This window comes from Kogia breviceps, chromosome 5 (genome assembly GCF_026419965.1).
Source record: "Kogia breviceps isolate mKogBre1 chromosome 5, mKogBre1 haplotype 1, whole genome shotgun sequence".
NCBI classification, from domain to species: Eukaryota; Metazoa; Chordata; class Mammalia; order Artiodactyla; family Physeteridae; genus Kogia; species Kogia breviceps.
The window spans coordinates 72,836,318-72,860,877 of record NC_081314.1 but is presented as its reverse complement, the minus strand read 5'-3'; the positions used below and the strand labels follow the sequence as shown (position 1 = coordinate 72,860,877).

The following is a 24,560-nucleotide window of genomic DNA, read 5'->3' as shown; positions in this document are numbered from 1 at the left end:
AATATACTTGGATTTGTGTGACTCAACACGCTTATAATGAAACTGACTGGGATTGGAACAAAGTGAAAATGCACTTTTTAAGTGTATGGACTGATGGACACATTAGTTTGGACATACAAAAACTTAATGCGGAAATACAAGCAATTCAAGAAGCTCATCTACAAGAAGACGGGCCCCAACAATTAATTCAAGGACTCTTGGATCAGCTTCAATGGTTAAACCCAATGCATTGGTTTCAAAATGGACTCACAGGATTGATTACCGTGGGGTCATGCGTATTGTTGATGTTAATTGCCTTACCTTGTTTATTACGCGTTGTTGTTGGCCGTCTCGCTGCTCTTCGTCAGGAGGTGTATGGGTTGAAATTGCATTATCAAGCTTTAAAAACTAAAAGAGGGGGAAATGTAGCGAGCATTGCCCTCTGAGGAAGGCTCCATTAGGACCCTCATAAGCCTCAGGGCCCGATTGTACTCTCCTTGGTATGCATCCTGGACTTTATGGTATGAACGTAAAAAAGGAGATGGCCTTTGGCCAAATCGCTCCAGGGACCTGCTCAGTTACTGGGAGTCCCTGGTTGTTCCCTAAAGCTAGGAAAAGCAACCCTGGAGGGGAAATTGGTGCCTTTGAAGGAGAAGCCGAGAAGCCAATTAACCAGCTGATGCCGATAAGGCGTGACTAAGCCGAGAAGCCAATCAACCAGCTGATGCCGATAAGGCGTGACTAAGCCAAGAAGCCAATCAACCAGCTGATGCCAATAAGATGGTGACTCAGCAAATTCCCTGCTTTAGGGGTATATATACGGCTATGCTTTGTTATTAAACTTGCCTTGCAACCATCAGTTGCTTGTGCCCTTCTGATCCCATACCTTGGTGCGTTCAGTTCCCTACCCCCTCTCGTCAATTGTTGCTGCACTTTGAGGACCTGCCGCAGCTGGCGGCATATGGGGATATATGTATACATATAGCTGATACATTTTGTTATACAGCAGAAACTAACACACCATTGTAAAGCAATTATACTCCAATAAAGATGTTAAAAAAATAAAATGGTAGCTGAAATAAATCTCTGTGTATTTAAATTTATTTCTGAACTCTATTCTGTTCCATCTATCTTTTTGTTTACATGTGTCAGTACCGATTTTTGTAAATTTTTATACTTTTATAATGTCTTAATATAGAGTAGTTTAGTGCCTCTTGTTCTTTTTCAGAACTTCCTTAGACATTTTTGGTAACTTTTTTGTTGGCAGTTGTGTTGGAGTTGTTTCATCTATATAAATACTGAAATATATTCTGTTTAAAAGTAAGCTGCAATTATCATGAGACAGGGAAAGCTTTATGCCCAAGGTTGGGTTACACCGGGGTCTGAAAATGATGTATTACAAAAGAAGAGCAAAGAGGATCAGCAAAGGGAAGAAAACTAATAAATTTTCCAAAAAAAAAAAAAATTCTTCAAAACCAACAAACAACCAACCCAGAAGTACCCTGGAATAAAACGTGCACTTGAATGTTGTAAGTTATTTCAGCAGCCAGCTAGTTTTGCAGGTCAGCATGTATTACCCTGGCTTTTAAGGGTTTGAGAAACATTTTCAGTGTTCTGAGCTTAAACTGAAGTCATTGAACTTTCAGTACCTGTGAGCTTGCACCTAAAATTCCTGCTCCTGGCAGGCACTTTACCAGTCACAAGGAGCCAGCATTAATGAATGCCCTGGCAGGAAGCAGAACTTATAGAGAAGCTAACAAGTTCTGAGAAAGACGGAGATAAACACAGACAGCAAACCACTATCTTTGAGCCTCTTGTCCTTTAAGTTATGTCGAGATCCAGACTTCTAAGCGTCACTTCGGTGGTCTCAAAAACAGGAAACTTGTGTTTGCCACTATTCCAGGTAACCATCTCTCTTTCTGGGAAAAGATTTTCAAAGCTACTACTCTAAGGATCTGATTTGTTGTAGATTTGTGGTTTGGGTAACAACGACTCCGACAGAAGATTTCCTTTAAGAGTGTGTTACCAGAATCATAGGGCATTATATATATTGGTTAAACATACAGATAACAAAATGGTTTATGAACTTAGTCCTATGTCTTCTTTATTTAGTTCTATTGCTATTGAAATATGTGACTGATTTTTTTAAACTCTTATGCTGTAAAATTTTTAAAAATCAGAAGTGCTATTGACATAAAATGCTGTGTCAGGATTAATTTAAGACATGTTTACTGTTGCCCAAAGCCATACTTGAGGCTCAACAGTTTTTCAGTGCTATGCAGTGCAGACAGAATCATCTTAGAGTCTATTTTGATTCCTCTGCTCTAGTATCTCATTCTGACTAATCCCTGCATTTCTGTATCTGTGTTTCTTGAATGTAGCGTATCTGAAAGATTTAGGTATGAAATATATTGACTTCACTCCCCATTCCTTGATAACTCCAAAGTCTGACATTGGAAGTGAGGTGATAATAATGTAACACGGTGTACTTCTTGCTAGGGTTTCAAGGAAGTGATTCGAAAGTGCAATGCTGGCTTTATTTGTTTATCTGTTAAGCTGGATACTAAATGATTTCATCTGCTTATAAATAAACTTTCTTTATGGACAAAATTTGAATGTTCATTTTCCTCTCAGTTAGTATGCAAGTCTATTTGCAGCATTCTAGCAAAAGAGAGTGCAACTCATTTTCTGTGCGTATAAATTGTTCATTACCATGCTCTCTGATGGTCAATTCATGACCCCATCTGCAACTCCACAAATCTCTTTGCCCAGACAAACTTGGTGGAATAAATATGAGGTGCTGAAGAAGATGAGTTTGGCATTAAGGGAAAAAAAACATATCTCACACAAAATTTCCAAGTCTATGATTATAAATTTTGTAACTTCTTACTTGTATTGATATTTGTATGTAGGGTCCAGGAAAATAAATACTTCACTGACCTCATCAACACAATTTTTAGGGCTACATATAAATAATATTCAACAATTTTTTCTCATTGTACATGAAAAGGGTCTCAGTTCAAGAGAAAAACAAACCTACAAGCAAGTCCTCTAGATTAGGAGTACTTTCCTCTGTGACGTGAGTTATTGTAACCTATAAGGCTCTCCACAGAGGACTAAGATCATTGTGTTAGAATACTTATGGTTTGGGTCTTTTAAAACAAAGCAATCAAGGTTACTAGTTTTCCCCTCTTCTTTGATAAAGAGAAAAATGTAAATCTCAACAGGAATGTCAATGGATCTTATGTTGACCTTAGCCTTAGAGCAGGTTAAAATCACTCCATCCTTCGTTCATGTATTTAATATCCACTAACGCTAAGGGAATGGACTTCAGTTTTCATGTAGGGAACTTGGTTCCTTTGCGTGAAAATAATATTCACAAGTAATGAAACTCCTTCCTCTAGCTAAAATGTGAAAACAAAGAAAAAATGCAAGGTGCCCAAAAGCTCTTTAGATAAAGTAAAATCTGCCTATAGAAAAAACAAAGTGTTTTCACACCCACCTATGGCGGTGTGTAGGATAGGAATCTGGCTCCCAGTATATATCTCCTGTCACTGTTGAGCTGGAGAATCTAGCCAGAGATTTTTTTCAATTACAATTCTTTGCACCAATAGACTCTGCTGCGGAGCTTTTAATTAAAAAAGAAAAACAAGCAAAATGATATAAACCCACATTGCCTCTAGGTGCTGTATTAAAGGATTAGACATGAGATGTTTGGATTTCATTGTTCTAAACATGTGTTTCAGTTGGTGCTATCGGACTCACCATGTGAAGAAAACGAAATGTAAGTAAATAGCAAGAGGCTCCATGGTTGTATTCAGCATTTTCAAAATTCAAAGAATAAAAATGTCTCAAGTCATTTGAGAAGCCCCAAATGAGTTTCAAATGATTATTATAATCATGCAAGAAAAATAAAAAGTAAATTTATTTTAAATGCAATTGGCTCAATTTTTCTAAAAGCAGAAAAGATGCACTTTCATTATGATCAGCTTTGTTAAATAAATAAGGGGCCTAGTTGATTTCTAGGTATTTTTGCTCACTGCATTCTCCACACTTGAAGTTTTAAGTGTCCTTTAAGTTCATGAAAGAATCATGACTTCCTCTATGACTCCATCCACATGTGTAACTCACAGGGATGATGGGAGACAGTTTTCTGGGTAATTTGGTTTCAAATATAAGCAAACTACCAAAGATCTAACATGTATTATGTGTACCTTTCAAAGTGCTTTTGATATGTTATGTGAATAATTGACACTATTTTCTCACTTTTCATACTGTAGGCTTAATTCTTCTCAGAATTCTATTCAGGAGATGGGGAGAAGGTGCCATTAATAAAGCTGCTGATGATTAACGATAACTGTAATGTACTGAGACCTTGTGCAAGTGTCAGAAAGCACTTCTGCCAAGCCCTATCTTCTCCTGGGAGCAGCCCTCACTGCCAGCTAGCTGTTTTTAATTATCATTGACTGTTACCCTCAAGGCCGGGGTCTCCAGGCATTGTCTCCGGATTATGAGGCCATGCTGGGTGGGATGCTTTCCTTGGCCCTGGAATCCTTCACCTATTTCTGATCATCTGCTTATTAAACGTGTGTCACTCTTTCAGCTACTGCATGGCTCTCCATTGCTGTTTCTTTGCATTGATTTTGGACTTGCTTTTTTCTCTGTCTTCTGGTGCGGGTGACATAATGGACTTTTGACTATTGGTGTGCTTACCTAACTTTGGACCTCATGGCTGTCTCATCTTGCCCTTTCATCTTCCACCTTTGACCCAGAATAATAGAATAAAGAAATTCATAATTGGAAAGGATCAGAAATGTTGAATATAATTCCCCAATCAACATGACAGGAGAATATGGTGTTGAGGAACTTTATAAGCTAACTTTAGAGTCACTGAGGCTACTGGCCTTTTTTCGGGTGAAGAAATTGAGGCCCAAAGAGAGATAGTAACAAATTAATTGCAGGACTTAAATTAGTACTTAGGTACAAACTTTTTGGCTACATCATTTTGCATGTAAATATCTGTTATATTAGTCATTATTTAATATCATTGATTTTGAATAAAAACAAGAAACCAGCTCAAATATAATGCAAATTAACAGAAAATTAAGACAGAGGAGGCAAGAAAGAGACTGATTTTGTGGAGAGCTCGTATAAGGTAATTAAATGTATTGAAGGTAGACACAATATTTCAAATATTTTGCCAACACAGGAAGGTGTTTGTGGGATCTATTCTTAGTTCTATTTACATTTTTTTTCCAGCACAAGACTAATATTTTTCTGCTCTAACCCGATCTGTTTATTTATTTATTTATTTATTTTAACATCTTTATTGGAGTATAATTGTCTTACAATGGTGTGTTAGTTTCTGCTGTATAACAAAGTGAATCAGCTATTCATATACATGTAATATCTTCTCCCTCTTGGATCTCCCTCCCACCTTCCCTATCCCACCCCTCTAGGTGGTTACAAAGCACAGAGCTGATCTCCCTGTGCTATGTGGCTGCCAATCAATTTATTTTTATAACTGCATTTTTAGTATAAACAATGTGTTGCTAGACTTTTTGTGTATAATTTAGATATTATAAGTAATTTAGTGTATGAAATCAAACACGTCAGAGTCCCTCTGAAAAATTACACCTTTATCCTTTTCCCTTCCCCAGAAATAACCACGTACACTGATGTACATGTATGTACATAAATAGGATATTTTACAAAACATAAATCATACACCTATGGGATTCTGTAAATTAATTGCATTAATACATTGCTGATGACAGTCTACTATATTACCTGGCTTGGGGAAGTTAAGTATTTTGCTCAAGAGTAAACAAGTAAAAAGCAGAGCTGACATCTGGGCCTATGACTGATTCCTGAGCTTGGGATTTTCACTACAAATCCACACTGCATGTCCAATATTTAGATAAAATTACACACCTGGTGAAATACCTAGGGATACACAATCCAACCATCCTTTTGGGTACTGTACAATATACCCACCTCAGATTAATTAGGTCAGGCCACTGGTCTCTGGATGATATGATTTGGCACCTGTCCCTCCCCAAAATTATTATAGCTGAATTGCATTCCGGCTTCTGTTAAGAGTAATTTTTACAAAAAGGACCCATGAAATTTATTATTGCACTTAATCTAAGAGTACTGTGAGAAACATTGTTCCTGTTGTTCAAGACAGCCTCTTTATGAAGCCCCATAGCTTGAATTTGTCTCTCGTTTCTATAGCTGGAATAATTGTTCATTTGTTGAATAATGCTGCCTGTTTTTGTTAATTTTAGAGGATACTATATAACCAATTCTCTCTTTCATCCTATTAACTGCTAGAAAGCTTAAGCCAGATCTGGAGTTCAGTACTAATTTTATATATGGGATTTACTACGTTCAGTTTACAAACTGATCTCACTCTTGGCTTATTCTCTTTGTCTGATACTCTCTATGCTCTCATTTCTATTTTTTTTTTGCATTTTTAATATTTTCATAAAGCATTTTGGAAAACAGAACATTGAATCCATTCAGGCAGTAGTCCACATAGTAATATGAGGCTAGAGATAAATTTTACTCTCCCCAGTTACAATGCTGCATGGTGGTAAGAGACATGAACTCCACAGCCAGACCATTTGAGTTTAAAGCCTGCCTCTGCCACTTCCAGCCATCTTATCATGAACAAGTTACTTAACCTCTTTATGACTGAATTGTCTCAACTGTAAAGTGGGGATTATAATAGTGGGACCCCACTTTATAGCATTTTAAGTTTGAAAGTGAGTTAATTCACATGAAGTTATACAACTGGTTTAGAAGAATGCCCAGCACAGGAAATTATGGATAATTCTAGTAGAGAAGCCAATGAAACAACTTTGCACTCTTCTTCTATTTATCAAGGTAATGAATTTGCAGTTAATCTTAGGTCCACAGATTCTCAGCACTGAGGAAAAAAAATTAAGATCAACTAGTTTAACCATCCCTATAGAGCAGGAATTATCTCCATACATCAAAGTAGGGCACTGGTTGTTCTGGAAGGGACAGAAATTATCCCCTTTGACACCTACTTCTAGAGAGCTCTGATTATTGGAAATGTCTTCCTTAAACGTTATAGTCAGCTCTCACTTCTCCTGGATTTTTTAAAATCTTTTTGGCATCCTCATCCCAATTTGATCAAGCATAAGTAAATCTCTGAGTAAATAACTTTTTCTACACTGAAGATCTTGCACCTAAAATTTAAATATTCAAAATACTGATACTGTTCAGACACTTTTAATTTTCTTTAAGAACTCAAAAAATTTCTGTTTCAAAATTGAACTTGTGAAAGACATGGAAACAATGGTGAAGAAGGAGGCACATGGAGTCAGAAGATCTCTATTCTAGTTTAAGTTCTTTGGTCAGATAGTGACCTCCCCATCTCTTTTCCCACTGTGAGTGTCTGTTGCACAGTGTGCAAAATCCTAAAAGTGAAATAAATGATCCCAAAGAGCCTGCAGTTGTGAAATTGTATGACCACTTTGCATTTCTCCAGCTAACGGCTTCCTGGTCATTTTATTGCATATAAGAACTTCACCAGTGTGTGCACAGGGTCAGAAAAAGGAAGTAAAGTAAGTAAGTTTGGGTAATTGCTAGCACTTGAAAAAAATATTGAGTGGCTCAATAAGAGCCACTCAATAATTGACACTTATTGAGTGTCAAAAACAAATGACATAAGGTAGTTAATATTTAGAATTGACATTTTAGGGCTTCCCTGGTGGTGCAGTGGTTGAGAGTCCACCTGCTGATGCAGGGCACACGAGTTCGTGCCTCAGTCCAGGAAGATCCAACATGACATTTTAATAAGTATATGGTCTACTTTTTAATGTAAAGAAGAGAAGCAGAGATTTATATATGGAGGAAGATAAAACAATCCATACTTTTTTCTGGTCATAAGCTTAGATTTCAAGATTCAAAACCAAGAACCTTGAGCTGGTTTTTTTGTTGTTTTTATTTTGTTTTGCGGTACGCGGGCCTCTCACTGTTGTGGCTTCTCCCGTTGCGGAGCACAGGCTCCGGACGCGCAGGCTCAGCGGCCATGGCTCAAGGGCCCAGCAGCTCCGCGGCATGTGGGATCTTCCCAGACCAGGGCACAAACCCGTGTCCCCTGCATCGGCAGGCAGACTCTCAACCACTGCGCCACCAGGGAAGCCCCTGAGCTGTTTTATTGAGCCAGGACACCAGGAGGATTTCCCTACATACATCTTTAAAGTGGGATACTACATTTTAAAGATTTTTTGTATTTATAATATACTATGTAAAAATTTTATTACTACAAAAGTGATGCATGCACATTATAAAAATTCAAACAATATAGAAATACTGAAAATATAAAGTGCCTCACAATACCATCTTCAAGAGAAGCAAGCAGTTAGTAATTTGATATAAATGTATACATACTAACTGTATAATACCTATGTAGTGAAATCATTGTATTTACGTAAAAGAAAATATACAAAGTAGAATTGAGCTCTCTGTATTATTTTGTTTAATTATAAATATAAATCTATATTCTCTTTGATGAATGGGTAATATTCCTTTATAAGGATGTTCCATTAATTATCTTTATCATCCTTTATTGATGATCACTTGTTTTAGGATGTTTTTGAAATTTATACTTCAGCTGCCATTTTTCCCCCTGCCATTTGTACCTATATACTTGGCTAAACCCTCTAGGTGCACACACAAAAAAAATCTTGTCGTCTGGGTGACTGACATCTGTCTTAAATGTTTGTGGTAAAATTTATAAGTTGATACTTCACATATGTTAAAAAGTCATTTCTGGCTAGTATAATAATAAACATGACACACTGGTTCCTTAGAGATGCTGGGAGCAATAAATTAGCTGACATTTAAAAATGCTTTCAAGGGGCTTCCCTGGTGGCGCAGTGGTTGAGAATCCGCCTGCCGATTCAGGAGACACGGGTTCGTGCCCCGGTCCGGGAAGATCCCACATGCCGCGGAGCGGCTGGGCCCGTGAGCCATGGCCGCTGAGCCTGTGCGTCCGGAGCCTGTGCTCTGCAAAGGGAGAGGCCACAACAGTGAGAGGCCCGCGTACCGCAAAAAAAAAAAAAAAAAAAAAAAAAATGCTTTCAAGCTGAAAAGCACTAAGTATTATTTTAACAATGGCCGAAGAAGACATGATTAAGTACAGCTCTATCTCAGAAGTTTGTCAGGCTGTGATGAACGGTTTTCCACTATTTAATGCTAGCATACTTTAACAGCGGCCCATACACCAAGGTGTGAAAAGAGTCCATCAGCAAACATACATTTAGTGCCCGTGTCTGATATAGTGAAGGACTCTGGAATGAATAGCACTTGAATGTCTATCCCTGGGGAGTTAAACCTCCTGAAAATTACACTGTAAACTTTGTTTTTGTGTCATCTTTTTAACCTAAACCCAGGAATGACTGAGTTGTGCCTAGATACAAAAATGGTTTAACCATCCTAATGGAAGATCAACTTCTAACTCCTTGGTAAATGGTATGTGTGACCACACACACCCATTTTCCTTTTATTCTAATTTTTTTCTCCAACCAGTTTACAGGCCTGGTTTAGTAATATCTTCCTTACCAAAATATTAAAGGATAATAGAGATTATGAAATTTCCATGGAGAATTTGCATTTTGAAAAACTCTAGGTCTCTGAATAAACAGAATACTGCGATGGTTATCTGCCTAATGCCTAACACCTATGACATGTTAGCCCTGAAAAGTTAGTCACTACCTTCTCAATGCACAACAGTATTCGTAACTCTAGAATCAAGCCAATTACAGTGCAATTATCTGCTTACATATCTGACAGTTTCACATTTCCCTGTATTCTCAGTGCCTTAAATGAAGTGGACATTCAGTAAACATTTGTTTAATTAAGGGGGAGGGTGCATTGAGTAGGTGATTGTTGAGGAAACAAGTGTGGTCAGAACAAATACTATGGTCCAGAAGAATAATCCTTGTCCATCTAGAGGTCCAGCACTAACTGCTCTTCCTTTATTACCAGGTGCACAAACTATAAAGATCAGTACACAGATGTCTGGTATATCTGGTAAGGACATCCTCAATTTGTGTCGTAAAACCTTTGGTGGTATAAGACACTCCTTTTCCTAAATAATTGAGATAGAATATGAAATCATAGAGCATAAGAAAACTTTAGGGATCATGTGGATCAACAGAAACATCACTTTCAGGTTGTTGGCCAGTGTTTACTTAAACACTTCCTATGACAGGGAACTTACTATTTTTAAGAATAATAGTTTATTCCCAAGTTGAATATTTTTAAAGGTAAAATCATTGTTCTTTATCTTGAAATCTCCCAAAATGACTCCCCCACTGATTTTAGTTCTGACGTTAAAAGCCATTCAGAAGATGACAAAAAAGTATTGTTATAACTTCCTAAATCTTGGCTTCTATATTTTCAAAACTAAACATTACCAGTTCTCTCAATTAGATGGTTAGCTCCTCAAAGACAGAGACCCTGTCTTGTCAACCTGTGAATCCCCAGCTCCAACATCTAAAATCTATTTGGTCACTTACGTACTAGTTGAATGAATGAATGGATGGCTGAATGGAAGGAATAATGGATGAAGGAGTTAAGGAATCAAGATGCTGCTCTTTTGAACAACTCTCCAATTTCTAAAGAGAAAACAGTTAAGATTACCTGGCAAGACTGACCCCCTCTAAGCTCAGAGAACATTCCAGAGTCAGTGAAAATGTATGAGTGGTGGTGGGGGATTGCTTAAGGAATTTGGCCTCCCAGATTGCTTGCATCCAGTCTTGTTGAGTTTTTGCCCCTTGGAAGTAGCAGGAGCTCTTAACTTCCCAGAATGCTCCACATCACTCCTCCCCTTCTTCTTCTGGCATAAGGTTCTTGCTGCTGATTTTCCTGGTGGCTCTTCTCTGTGGAGCAGTGCTCTTCTGCCTCCAGTGCTGGCTGAGGAAACTCCAAAATGGTCCCCGAAGACGCACCATGGCTGTTTTTGCTGTTGGAGACTTGGACCCTGTTTATGGTAAGCTGTCTACACACTTCTAGACTTCCTCTTTGGAAAGCTTATAGTTTTGTGTGGGTTGAAAAGCTAATTTATGAAAAGCAGATTTGTAAACATAGAGCAAGACATGGTTTATTGAAGACTCAAAGGCATGCACTGGGTAGAGAGTCTAAATGAGAAAACTTTGGAAGAAAAAGACCCCAAAAGAAAAAAAAAATTGTCCTTTGGAAGTGACTCAGAGCTGAGTATGGGGATAGAACCTAAACATGTCATTCAGTCAACAAGCAGAAGGGAAAAGATACACAGGGCTGGCCACTCCAAGTGAATGGTAAGGTTTAAGGTACAGAAGAGCATCTCTGTGTTTTTGATATCCATCTATCCTACCCCGTGTTCATAGTCTCATTTACAAAGCTCTCCATATCTCACTTACCTGCAGTAATATTGAACAACAATTTACAGATTGTCTGCTGCCACTGCCGAGCCTGAAATACTGGAATTGGACAGGCGAGTGTCAATACTCATGTCCTTTCTCCCCAGACATATTGGCAGCATCCTGATCCTGTCTACTCCCAAACCCCACCCCGCAAACCATGCCTTTCCTATTATTTTCCAGTCTGCATTAAGAGGTAGGAAATGGAGGAAAGTACAGTCTTGAGTTATTTGTAATTGCCAGCCTCAGCTGTAAATAGAAAAATGATAATTTTCTGATTTCTGGGAAGTGACAACTGATAGTTTATTTCTTCATGTTAAGCTGTGTCCTCATCCAGAGACCGTCTGTTATGAGACTTTCCTGTTAAGGCACTGCATTGTATACTACAGTTGCCTCAAGAGTGCTTGGTAGAGATTAACAGCTGCCCTTCAGAAACTTGAAACAGCATAAGATTTTCAACAGAGCAGGAGATGTCCTGGAAAAACTAACAGCTAAATAGGAAGTGGGGTAAAAATAAACTAAAATGTTTTAATATCAAAATACAGTACTAAGATTTAGTGATTATATTCACTATTGGATTATTTAAAAGTTATTTAACAGGGAAACACATTGTCAATTTGAGAAATGGTTATTTGGGGAAGAATAATTAAAGTCTCCAAGGAAAGTAGCTTTTTCTCCTAAAATCAAAAACACTTTCCACTGAGCGTACAGGGAAATAGGGTCACTCACCTTCTAACAAAATACATTAGTCAAAGGGATCAACATGGTCACATTGGTCTATTTTTCTTTATCTAACAAGAGGTATTTAATAAATAAATGCAATTATATTTCTTCCAACTTGACGTGAGTTCTTAAAGAGGAAAATCCACAGTGGTCTTTTCAGCCCTCTCTCATTCTGAGGAAGACTCTTTCACTAGACGGCCTTGAAGCATAAAAAAATTTGTTTTAAATTTTCAGTAAATAAGCTACCCAGTTAGACGGTTATAACTTTTTAGGCAGTTTATGTGCCACAGTTAAATCCCCATTTATCTAACGTTTTTATATTTCCTGGATGGTGGTTTACATACATGCTTTTGAATTCATCTGAATTTCCCTGAACACATATGAGTGTGAGAAAAGGAGTCAAGACTGAGATAGTACTTCAATAATCTGTATGTAATAGCACTGAGTGCAGTGAGTTACATTAGAGCCACATTCTCTACATTACCCTGAAGTCATTATGGACAGAAGAAAATATGCAGGAAGAAATTGTTTAGAATATCAATCACAATTTAATTCACACCTACCAAGTGCTAGGCACTAGGTCAGGGGCTTCTCAGATATTATCTCTAATTCCTAAATACCAACTCAGAAAAGTGGCTTTTACTTCCCTTAGAGGATATTATCTACTTTTCTCATTCTACTGTATAAATATACCCCATAAATCTTTGCTGCAGTTCAACTACAGATTGTCCAGAATTGAGGGTAGAAAGCAATGAAAATTTAGCCGGTGCACACATGACTTAGCCACCTTATCCCTGGACACTAAGTACGGCTTTATATCCTGAACATCCAGACATTTCCATTGGGTGATTCTGCAATGGTAGGTATTGCTCTCCAGAATCCTCACTTCTTCCCTCATTTCCTTCCTCATTCTATCCTTTCCTCTCTAATCCCTCAGGTATAGCTCTGGCTCTTATTTTGCGCAAGGAACATTTAACAATTTCTCAGCTTAAATTGCATTACGATGTTCACTTCTGTTGATGTCCCTCTCAGAGAATACAACCTCAGTGGCCTCTTCACGTTTCTTTTTATCCTCACCTATGCTGGGATCAGTGTTGGGTTATCCCACCTACTGCTTACATCCCATCCTGCCCTATGGATGCCCAGGGTGGCTATACAGGCAGTGAACAGCCATTCACCTCATCTTTGATGTGGATATGGCTCTCAGAGCTGTGCTTCTTGCCATTCCTGTTCCTGCTCTCCAAAACAACACACAAAGGAGTAATTTAGGAAGTGGTATTCTCTGTGATCTCTAGTCACCTCTTCTTTTTTAAAATTTTTTATTTTTTTGCGGTACGTGGGACTCTCACCGTTGTGGCCTCTCCCGTTGCGGAGCACAGGCTCCGGATGCGCAGGCTCAGCGGCCATGGCTCACGGGCCCAGCCGCTCCGTGGCATGTGGGGTCTTCCAGGACCGGGGCACGAACCCGTGTCCCCTGCATCGGCAGGCGGACTCTCAACCACTGCGCCACCAGGGAAGCCCAAGTCATCTCTTCTTAACTAGTAATTTCTGGAAGTAAACTCTAGAGAACCGATATTTTAAGGCAGTCTGAAACCCAGACCCACGCTGGATTTCTTTTCCACACTAGATTCTCATTACACTTTTACTTCTCCAGACAAACTATCCTCTCTACCTAATATTTCCATAAAAGGAGGTGCTCTCCAAAACAGAAGTGAGGGAAATACTACAGGATCTTTTTATGGCTACAGAGGAAAGTAAGGGTCAAACCACAGCTTCTGCCCTCACAGTCCTGAAAAAGTTTTTGCTCCCAGCTTAGAGCTGACTCCACTACTGCTGGATTCATCCATCTACACCACAGATTATAGTTTTGTACTTCTGAGTACAAATGAGAACTCATTTGAAAAATACTGGTGACATATTAGAATATAGGGTTTCAGGACTCCCTGCCACCCCTTGAGCACAGAGTGGCAGATAGAACCTTCCCGCCTGAATACAGAATGTAGGAAATAAGTCATTTAAAACATTTTAAAGGTGAGACTAGATTTGATATATAAACCTCAGGTTCCTCCGAGACCTTCGTTTTATTTCTTCAAAACTATTTCATGTTATTCCCATTATTTGCTGAATATATTAGTTGAAATAGCTCTGCTTTTCTGACCTGTTGGCCATAAGTCTGACTCTCAGGACCCCATGGAAGCTGCCCTCAACTGAGAAGAGCAAAGAGGAGAATTTTGACTGATTATCAGAGGCTGGAATGGAGTGAACTTTACTGATGTTGAAGTATATAAAATAGGAAATTTCTCTCACTGGGAATTCCTGCCAATATTTCATGGCTCAGGTAGTCAATTATCTTGATTAGAAATATTAAAGAGAGAAAGGGATACACTTGGCTTGGGAATCCTTGCAAATGTGTTTAAGGAAAGCCTTGCCAGTCCAGCCCATCACAGTTTCTGATGAGATTTCTATCTGGGAAAGGTCCTTAGGAATCTCAGCCAAACACCCAGGCCTCAAGAGCATCTCCTGGACCAAGAATCATGCATTTTCACAGTTCTCTGCTGGCTCGGTGATCACTTTTCCTTCCCCTTTTATAGGGTGTATGTTTCCATATCATAACATGTTATGATGAAGATCTTTATGCACCAATAAAAGGAGAATTGATCTCTCTGAAACTCCTGTGGAGGTTACGGAGGAAGGGGAGGTATTGTTAGAGAAAAAGGAGAAGGAGGAAGACCAAAATAAAGTCAAGAAAGTGCAGGAGGAGGGGAAGAATGAAGAGCTAAAGGAGAAGGAACTTACAGTTTGAAGTTGGAGATATTTTAAAGGCAGAAATTAAACCTATTTAACTATTTAAACCTATTTAACTATTTTATAGAAGCCCTAAAATTATGCTATTTCTTCTTCTTCTTGGACCCAGGTCCAGGGTCTCCTAAACAGTTCCTTCTTCTGTTATTTTCCTGCCCCTATCCCTGGCTCATCTTCTGGATCCAGTTTTCCCTTACCATCTCTGCTCTAAGCCCAGAAGGGATCCATTCTGTGCTCTCCATCTTTTTGAATGGGATCATCCACAAAGTAGCCTCTGAGACCTTCTTGCTCTCTTCTCTCAACCAACAGAGCCTAACAGTTCCGGTATAATTCATTTTTTTTAGCACCTATCTAAGGGGTAAAAATAATTTAGTATTTCAAAGCTTTCTTATCTCATTATATTTCCTATTTTAATGATGCTTTGGACAACCTCCTTTCTGATAATTCAACAGAAAACATAGGAGATCTGCAACCAGTCTTTTTTTTTCTTTCCTCAAATATGTAAATGGAGAATGAGAACACAGGTTGGCCCATAGAAAGCGATTTTTTTAAAGGATGTATGCAAATTTTTAGTAAAGATGGAAAAGAAGAGGAGAAAATTATTAAAATTCTCACACAAAAATCCGTATCCCAAATATCTATTATTTTTGATCGATGTTCTCCACTTTATAAGTCTATACAGGCAGGGTGAAGAGGTAGAAAATACAAGTGATTTTAAAAAATTTAAATGTTTTGGGTTTGTTAGATTAATTCCTTTATTTTTTAAATTTGTATTTAAAAATAAGTAGTGACAGAGGAGTTTTAAAATTTATTAAAAACAATATTTTTTCAAATTCACCAAAAATATGGATGAAAATAAGTTTTCATTGGAAATAAGGTTGTGAAGCTGAATGAAAGCCCTTATTTATGAAGAATATGACCCTTAAAGATAATGAAGAGAAAGAAGTTTGGGGGTTAGGAGGTGAGAGAAGAACAAAAGGCTTGAAGCAGAAAAAAAATCTAGTGTTCATTAGAGAAGAGAGAATTTAAGAGCTTAGGAGAGGGATCCCAACCATTATCTGTCTTAACAAAAGATAAGTTTTAACAAAAAATAATAAGTTACTATAAAATCTACATGGAATCCTTTTCTTCCTACCTCACATGGATCAGAGCTGGGTCCCTGACCAGGCAGCAGGCAGGTCCCATGCCTTTCCTGAGAAGACAACAAGGTGAGAGCCACAGAGACACCCCTCCTGGGACTCATCCTGGCTTAGCTCCTCCTTGGCCTGATCTCCTTGATAATGTTGCTTTTCAACTATCCAATCTCCCTGACCCCATTTCTTCTGCAATTTCAGAAATAATCTTACCTTTTTCTTATTTCAGGGCAAATAGAAACACTAGTCTTCCAGCAATGATTAAATGTGAGTGCACCGATTTGCGGAGGGGAAGGAGGACTGGACAAAGTCAGGCAAAAAGCTGGGCCTTACACATACTGCTCTCATCTCCCTTCCCCTCTCCCAGGATCCTGTCTTATTTTAGTATCCTTTTTGAAATGTCATTTTCATGTGCTTTGTGTTCTTCATGTAAATATTCTGGGACTCATTGTAGGAAAGGAATGAGAGTATTTCCTTTATACACTGTCATGCCCAGGCATGATAATAGTAATGGCTCATGTTTATTGAGCACTCACGTGTCATGCACTGGGCTAACCCTTGACATCTCTCATCTCGTTTATTCTTCCCTACAACTCCGTGAGGGGTTCACTAACATTCTGAACATTAAAGATGAGGGAACAAAGGCACTTAGAGATTAAGCAACAGAGTAGATGGTAGAATAGCGACTCAAATTCCGGCAATCTTAGCCACCCCCCTGTAAGAGAACAGAATGACACAGAGAAGGGAACAGAGCAGGAAGAGGAAGAAAGGCATGTTAAAATAAGCTAAGTCCATTGCAGTGATTCTTAATGACTTGGGGAATCTGAAACCTGGCTGTAAAAACTTGGCAGTGAGTGTATTTTAACTGAACTCTCTCAGGTTCTTAATTTGTCAAAAGATAAAAATAATACCTGTCCCCCTCACAATCACATGATATTGTATGTAAACATGCTGTGAAAAAAAATTGAAAAGTGGTATATATTCAATTTTACAAAAGCTCTCTGAGCTTAGTTTTGTTTATCAAATGAATGCCCTGTGGTTTTCACAAGTTTAAGAGCAATGGACAAATTTGTCATAAGGAAATAACAGTAAAAGTTTTCTATCACATAGAGCAAGTGTCAATATCTTGTTGCTTGGGGCATAATATTAATAATAGCAGTGGTGGAAATAAATGTGAGCTAATAATTGTGTCGAATCAATCTGGTCAACCACTCCAAGTACAATGATAGCCAAATGACCTCTGACTTTGTACTGGATATGCCAGGAGCAGTTCATCTGGAAAATGGACAGTGCTTACTACTGGTATCCATACGGAGGGAAGTACTGAGGCAAGTCCACTTTGCCAGTGTTAACTCTGTTTTATCAAGACCCTTGGACTTAGCCTACATCATCCTAAACTTCCTAACTATTCAAGGCTCTAACTCCAAGAAAGTTTTCATTCAGTAATCTCTGTGTTGTAGCATTAGTGAGGATAATGATTAAATAAATAAATAAATAGATGTAGATACCATCACTAGATTTTTATGGCACAACAGCAAACTGAGGTGTAAAAAATTGTGTAATAATCTAGGAGTAGATTATTCAATTAAATAAATAACCCCTTAAGAAAATATTGAACCAGGAGGTGAGATTTATATTCTAAATATGGCCCCACCCTTCACATATTATAATAATATTTGAATTATTATACTATGGAAATTCATGATTCTAAATAAATAGAATGCACTCCAAAGTAATAATTTTGAGTAATCTACATATGGGTTCCAGTGAAGCAGCTATTGCCTAATATATAACTACTCTTGGAATCATTTTGATAATTGTGGCATGTTCTTTGGAATCTTCTCAATGGTATTGAATCTTAATCCTTTAAGAAAGAGGTCAGCACATTTTTTATATTAAAGGCCAAAATATGTTTGACTTTGCATGCGTATGGTCTCTGTGGGGACGACCCACTTCTGCAATTATAGTAGAAAAAGCAGCCAGAGACAATATGCAAATGAATGGACATGTTTGTGCTATTTCAATTTAATATACAAAAACAGTCAAAGGGCCAGATTTAGTTTAAGGGTGTAGTTTCTTCTTTAAAGTTGAATTTATGGTTGTTATTATTGTTTTGGGAAGAAGAAGCCAAATCATTCCCAGAAAGGTAAAGACCTCTGTGGATAAAAGAAAAAATATAAAGAGAGAAATGGCTATAAAATATTACTGTTGATTTCCTGTGTGACTCAGAAACAGTCTTTCAAGCCAATACTAATAGAAGACTTCCCAAAGAACTATTGGAATAAGTTCATGATCTCTCAAGGTGATCAGTTTAAGGAAGAAAATGTTTGTTTTTTGATATGTAATAGTTTGTAGTGTGCATAATGTAAAGTCAAGACCTTTGATTTCAAAATTTAAAATTTGAGAATGCCTTTCATTTATTACATGTGTATACTTTAATTGTAAACTTTTCACAACTTGATACTTTTACTATTCGTCATAGAGAAATTAATTGTGTTAGTTGCAGTTTACAGAGCATACATATAAAATAATGAAGTTCAGAGGTAATACTTTAATGTTTCTAGTGATATTTGCATATCTCATGATGGAAGCATTAGCTAAAATGCCATTAGTGTTTACAGGAATCTTGTCTTATGATCTTCTGAAAGGGATATTTCTTCTAGTTTCAGCTGTTAAGTTGTAGATGCTTCTTTATCGCTTAGTCAGTGATGGTCTAATCGGTTCATGAGAGCAAATTTTCTTGCTGTAATGACTAAACTATCATGGCCGAGAGTGATATGGTTGTAAATGTTTTCTCAAGGGAACAAACAATTTTCTGTTTCTCCAGTGATCCAAGAAATGCCAGATTTTATTAGGAAGTTCATGTGCTTCTGTTTTATGCTGACTAGAAAGATTATGTCTCCACCTTTCTCTTTCCAGGGACAGAAGCATCTGTGAATCCAACTGTTGGAATGCACCTGCAAACTCAAAATCCTGAACTGTATCATGTTCCATGTTTTGGTGCTTTAGGGCCCCCACCTCCATATGAAAAAATTCTAAAATCAAGCCGCTTTTAGATCTGGATGATTAATTGAAACTATTAGAAATATTTTTAATTCCAAAACATAAAATTTAAGAACAGTTCTTTCATTTAGTGGGAATTCCTAGAGATCAATTAGTGTAGTCTAAAAAAGGACAAATAGACAAAAGCATGACTGTAGGAAAAGAATTTGGAGCATGGAGATGTTTCCATAGTAAATTAGTGGAGTCTTGGTATGTCACTACTGCTTTATACTTTTATGCTCCTAATAAAGTTTCTTCATGTATTCAAATAGGCAGTACTTAATTCAAGGAGTGGCTTCCATTAAGTTTAGGATTCCACTGTCGTACACATCGCAAATTTTTCTGCCTCAATCTCTATTTTAATTTGACCTCTTCCTTAGTATGGAGTCAATAAAATTATCATAATTTAACAGTGACCCAAACAGAGATGCACACATGTCCAGACCCAGAACCAGAAAGAGAATATTTGAATTAGGGTGAAGGGAGAGAATAGGAAGAAGGACCATTTGGAGCTGAAGGGTGAGGGATGAATGAAGAGGAAGATGAAAAGTTCAAGGAGTTGTATTTTGCAGCCTGAGAAGGGAGAAAGTGTTGATTAAAGCTGAAGGAGACTACTTAAGCTGTGAGGCACATGTAATCCTACAGTGTGGAGAAGCAGACTCTGTGAGTCTGTGAGTGCAGACTCCAGAGCCCAAGACCGGTGGCTCAGATTTGGCATTTCTTAGCAAACCATGGTAAGAACCCTTGGCATAGATATCAGTATTCTCATTGAGGACTCTAACTACAGAAGTAGCAGTGAGATATCATCAAGTGACATTTTTGCAGTGGTCATGAGCAAGGGGTCCAGGAAAAGACATCCATGGGAGACACCATATGGTCTTTGTTGAACAGAACGGTTGACACCTTCACTTGTCAGTCTAATATACATTTCAGATTTAACTTTGACCAAGCTTATCTCCTAATTTCTTCCCAAACGTGTTTATCCAAACCTTCCCTATCTTAATTGATGGTAATAGCAACCTTCCAGGTGCTCAGACCAAATAACTTGAGCCTTGAGTTTTCCGTTTACGTGACTTCCTACATCAGAAATGTCTTAGCTTGGCTCTACCTTCAGAATAGTTCTAGATTCTAAATATTTCTTACTCCATCTCTGGTGTGAGCCATGTACTGTCAGTTCTTCCCTAGATTACTATAATAGCATCTAAATGGGTCTGTTTTCTCCCAGCTTTGCCCTCCTATATTCTATTTCCAACACAGTAACTAGAGTAGAATTCTTATAGCATAAGGAGGATCATGTTCCTTAACAAAGCTCCAATGACAACATATCTCACTCAGAAAATGACAAAAGTCCTCGACACATGTCCCTAGAGGATCCATATACCTCTCAGTTCTCCTTTCTAGTGACTCTCGCCCTTACTCATTTGCTCCAGGAACCCTGCCCTCAAACCTGTCAGGCTGTACCCGACCCCCATCTGACCATTCTGGCCTTAGCGCTTTCTGTTCCTTTTGCCTGCAAAACTCTTCTCCCGGATATCAACATTGCTTCACGCCTTCACCTCCTGTAAATCTTTGTTTGAAAGTCACTTTTTCAGTGAGGTCTGCCCTGATTACCCTACTTTAAATTACAATTTCTCCCAACCCTAGCACTTTCACCTCCTTGTCTCAGGCACACTACTCCTTTTCCCATAACATCTATTGTCTTCTACTTATCATCTTCTATACTGCATAGTAAAATTCGATTTATAATCTGCTGTCCGCCTTCCCTTGCTAGAACATAAATCCATGAAGGGAGGGATCTTTGTGTTATACACTAATTTATATCCCAAGCCTCTAAAGCAGCCTGGCACTTAGTATGTATTCAAAAAATGTTATAAGTAATGCTCACTAGTTCTCAAAATTTCCAAAAATAACTGGATGGGAATTTGACAGGAATGAAGCCTTACAAAAGTGACTGTGGCTAAGAGCCAGGGACAGCTGACAATGCTGTATAACTTTAAGTTATACAGGGTAGATTGAACATATCCATTCTCTTCTTAAACCCATGAAGATTACAGTAAAGGAGTAAAAGGGCTTTTTAATTCACAAGAACAAAGACAGTGGCAAGAAGATGATGAAGAAAATTAGCAACAAGTTTTAGTACATGGAAAAATGTCTAAGATAGATAGATAAATCATAACTGACTGGAGTTTCAAGTTTCTCCACTATGCTAAAGGACTTATGGAAAGAAACTGAGAATAATCAAGCACATTCCTGCTATACCAATGCAGAAATGCCCAAGAGTTAGAGGCAAGAGAGGTGAAGAGAATTTTGGGAATGTTGATGAACTTCATCTACAGGAAGATAGCATTGAAGCAGCCCAGAGAAGAGCCAGTTCCAATCAGAACATGACAGTGAATAGCTATAGGAGAATAAGAGGTAAGATTAAGGAAAAATCTGTAATGAAAATGCGGTGATAAACTAACGATTGGTAAATGGAAAATGAAGAAACTGAAAAAACAAGGTGATTATACATCTATGAAAAACAAAAGTTGGATTAACCGCCCAAATGGTTAAGTTGTGAATAATGTAAATAATTGATGTTGAATTATAAAATGAGGGTTATTCATATAGACAGTGTAGGCAGAGGAGGAAAGTTTGGATGAGGGGAGGTGGGTTAGGTTTAGAAAGTAAATCCTAATCTCAGATTGTGTGGAATCAATGAATAATATCTAAATTTTTTTAAAAAATCAAGAAATAGTAGTAAAGTACATCATGTGGAAATATCATAAATATCTGAAACAAAATGCCAAAGAGTTGAAAATTATTTCCTCAAGAAATAGTATTTAGAGATAATGCTGTGTGGGAACAAGTAGAGCAGAGATGTGTTGATTTTCATCATGAGCCTATAATACCATTTGACTTTTAAAACTAAATGTAAGTGTTACTTTAATAAAAATAAACTTAAATAAATGTTTGGCATATTTATACTTTGCAGTTGCAAACAAACAGAGGAAATCATGTCACAAGGAAAAATGTTAAACATAAGTGTCTTTAGGTGGTGGGGCTACAGGTGATTTTATTTTTTATTCACTTTTTTGGATTTTTCTAATTGCTCAATAACATGTGTACATTACTTTTAAATCTCAGCAAAATTTTGTTTTAAAAAAGCACATGGGCTTCCCAGGTGGCGCAGTGCTTGGGAGTCCACCTGCCTATGCAGGGGACGCGGGTTCGTGCCCCGGTCCGTGAAGTTCCCACATGCCGCGGAGCGGCTGGGCCCGTGAGCCATGGCCGCTGAGCCTGTGCGTCCGGAGCCTGTGCTCTGCAACGGGAGAGGCCACAGCGGTGAGAGGCCTGCATACCGCAAAAAAAAAAAAAAAAAAAAAGCACAAAACACTGCCTTCATTTAATAGATGAGAAAAATGAGCTTTGGAAATATAACTGACTATTCAAGGTATATAGCTAATTAGTGTGAGACAAAACTAGAGACTATTTTGATCTTTTAATTCTTTTCGTGTTCCTTTCTGTCATCTCATTTCTGAAAATCTTTGCCTGCATCTTAGTTCATCAGTAAGTCATTAAAATTCAATTTAACCTGGCATATCAGATTTTAATTTTGATAGGACTAGATTTTCTTTTTCTTCCCATTTTAAAGAGCATTCATTTTTTAAAAGGTTTTTCTTACTGCTGAAGGGAGTAGCTTTTTCTTTGAATGTCCAGCAGAGGGCATGAAAGCCTATCCATGATTCTAGCCCAATAGCTAGATTTGATTTAATGGCTAAGGGAAACCATGAAGCTAGGTTTTTGACACACTCTAGCAGAATGGAATAATAATGAGGTTCAAATTGCAAAGAGGAATTTAGTACTTTAGCTCGTGTTGCTCACAACGAAGCTGAGCATCAGGTGAGACGCCTGCCATCAGAATCTAGAAAATTTGAAATATACTTGTACTTCTGAGGGTGACACTTGTAAGTTTGAGTTGCCTAAAAAGGCAGGGTAATTTGTGTATATGCTCCTTATGTGGTCCGTAACACCTACAGCACTGACCCTATAGGTCTAGTCTATTACTTTTCTACCTGACCATGAGTTCTGCTTTAATTTTCAGTTTTGTAGTTCCAATTTGTTTCATTTGTGTTAGGAGCACAACTTTTATAAAAGACAACTATAAAATTCAATATCTTTCAGGGAAATGAAATAGAGCTAGGATAAGACTGAATAGCATTCAGCTGGACAATGAAATGAAACTCAACCAGAATATTATATTTAAGGCAAAATGTGAAATACTTCAGGTTTGAATAAGAGAAAATAACACCATGAAAATGTGTTGGCTATAAGGCTCCACTTTCAATAGAGAAATATTTTTTTAATCAGAACAGAGAAAGGAAATAGAGTATATATTCCAAAAGAATCTTTCACTTTTAACTCTATTTTGCTTTGTGATTTTGTACAAAATAACAATACAAGCTTTTTTCTTCCTGTTTAATACTACATCTTGGAAAAATAGTATATTTTTTTTGTTATTTTACTAAATGTAGTTCTGGGAAAATGAAATGAAAGTAATATCCTTTTACAAAATGATATAATTTGGTGATAAACAAAATGTAATTTATATTTGTGCATTTGGAAATAGTTATTTTTCCCCTTCTAAAATTATGCCAGCCTAGATCTATCAGATTCATGAAGCAAGTAATGTATATCAATCAAGATGTCAGATTTTTATATTAGTAAGATGAAAAATGGTATTGCTCAGAAGCACTGAAATTATCAAAGAATTCAGGTGTCTTAGTTTCAGTCTCATGATTTTTTTTGTGTGTGTGTGGTATGCAGGTCTCTCACTGTTGTGGCCTCTCCCGTTGCGGAAGCACAGGCCTCGGACGCATAGGCTCAGCGGCCATGGCTCACAGGCCCAGCCGCTCCGCGGCATGTGGGATCCTCCCGGACCGGGGCACGAACCCGTGTCCCCTGCATCGGCAGGCAGATTCTCAACCACTGCACCACCAGGGAAGCCCCATTCTCATGATTATTGAGGAAAAGTTTCCTCTTTGGAAAATCTGTTTATGGGATGCAGTAAGCAAAATTCAGAGAATTTCCCTTTCACTAGTAATTGATATAATTTTGTCTCTCTTTATATTTAGTAAATTGTCAACTTTAACTTTTTTCATCAAATATGAAACCTGAATTCATCTGTCAATTCAGATTATTCTCTCATTTATATATCTAAATCTATATATCTCATTTAATATCTAAATTTATATATCTAAATCTGGATAAATTTATACTGTAAAAGAGCCTTAGGTACCACTGACTAATTGCCTTTTAGATTTAGAAGGTCTGGAGCTATTATTTTTTCATGAAGAGTATTGAGAGACACAAGATAAGAAAGCCTAGGGACAGATTTTAAACAATCAGTGGACGATTTCATGCTTACCTGATACCATGTGGAATGCTTGTCACCTGTGAC

General features: G+C 37.7%; 1 protein-coding gene across 1 annotated transcript; it reads left to right on the top strand.

Annotated features, from left to right (window-relative positions):
• Positions 1-1,807: 1,807 nt before the first annotated feature.
• On the top strand, positions 1,808-19,134 carry TMEM207 (transmembrane protein 207). The gene is made up of 5 exons (XM_059063923.1): positions 1,808-1,882; positions 3,726-3,763; positions 10,006-10,050; positions 10,869-11,011; positions 18,998-19,134. Exons 1-5 carry the CDS (start codon positions 1,808-1,810, stop codon positions 19,132-19,134), a joined length of 438 nt encoding a protein of 145 aa, XP_058919906.1.
• Positions 19,135-24,560: the final 5,426 nt, after the last annotated feature.

Bases quoted from the DNA above. Each gene is read 5' to 3' on its own strand.
- TMEM207 (XM_059063923.1), top strand. From the start codon at position 1,808: ATGTCGAGATCCAGACTTCTAAGCGTCACTTCGGTGGTCTCAAAAACA. The intron at 3,764-10,005 runs GTAAGTAAATAG...CTTTATTACCAG, and splicing joins CCATGTGAAGAAAACGAAAT to GTGCACAAACTATAAAGATC. The intron at 10,051-10,868 runs GTAAGGACATCC...TTCTGGCATAAG, and splicing joins ACAGATGTCTGGTATATCTG to GTTCTTGCTGCTGATTTTCC.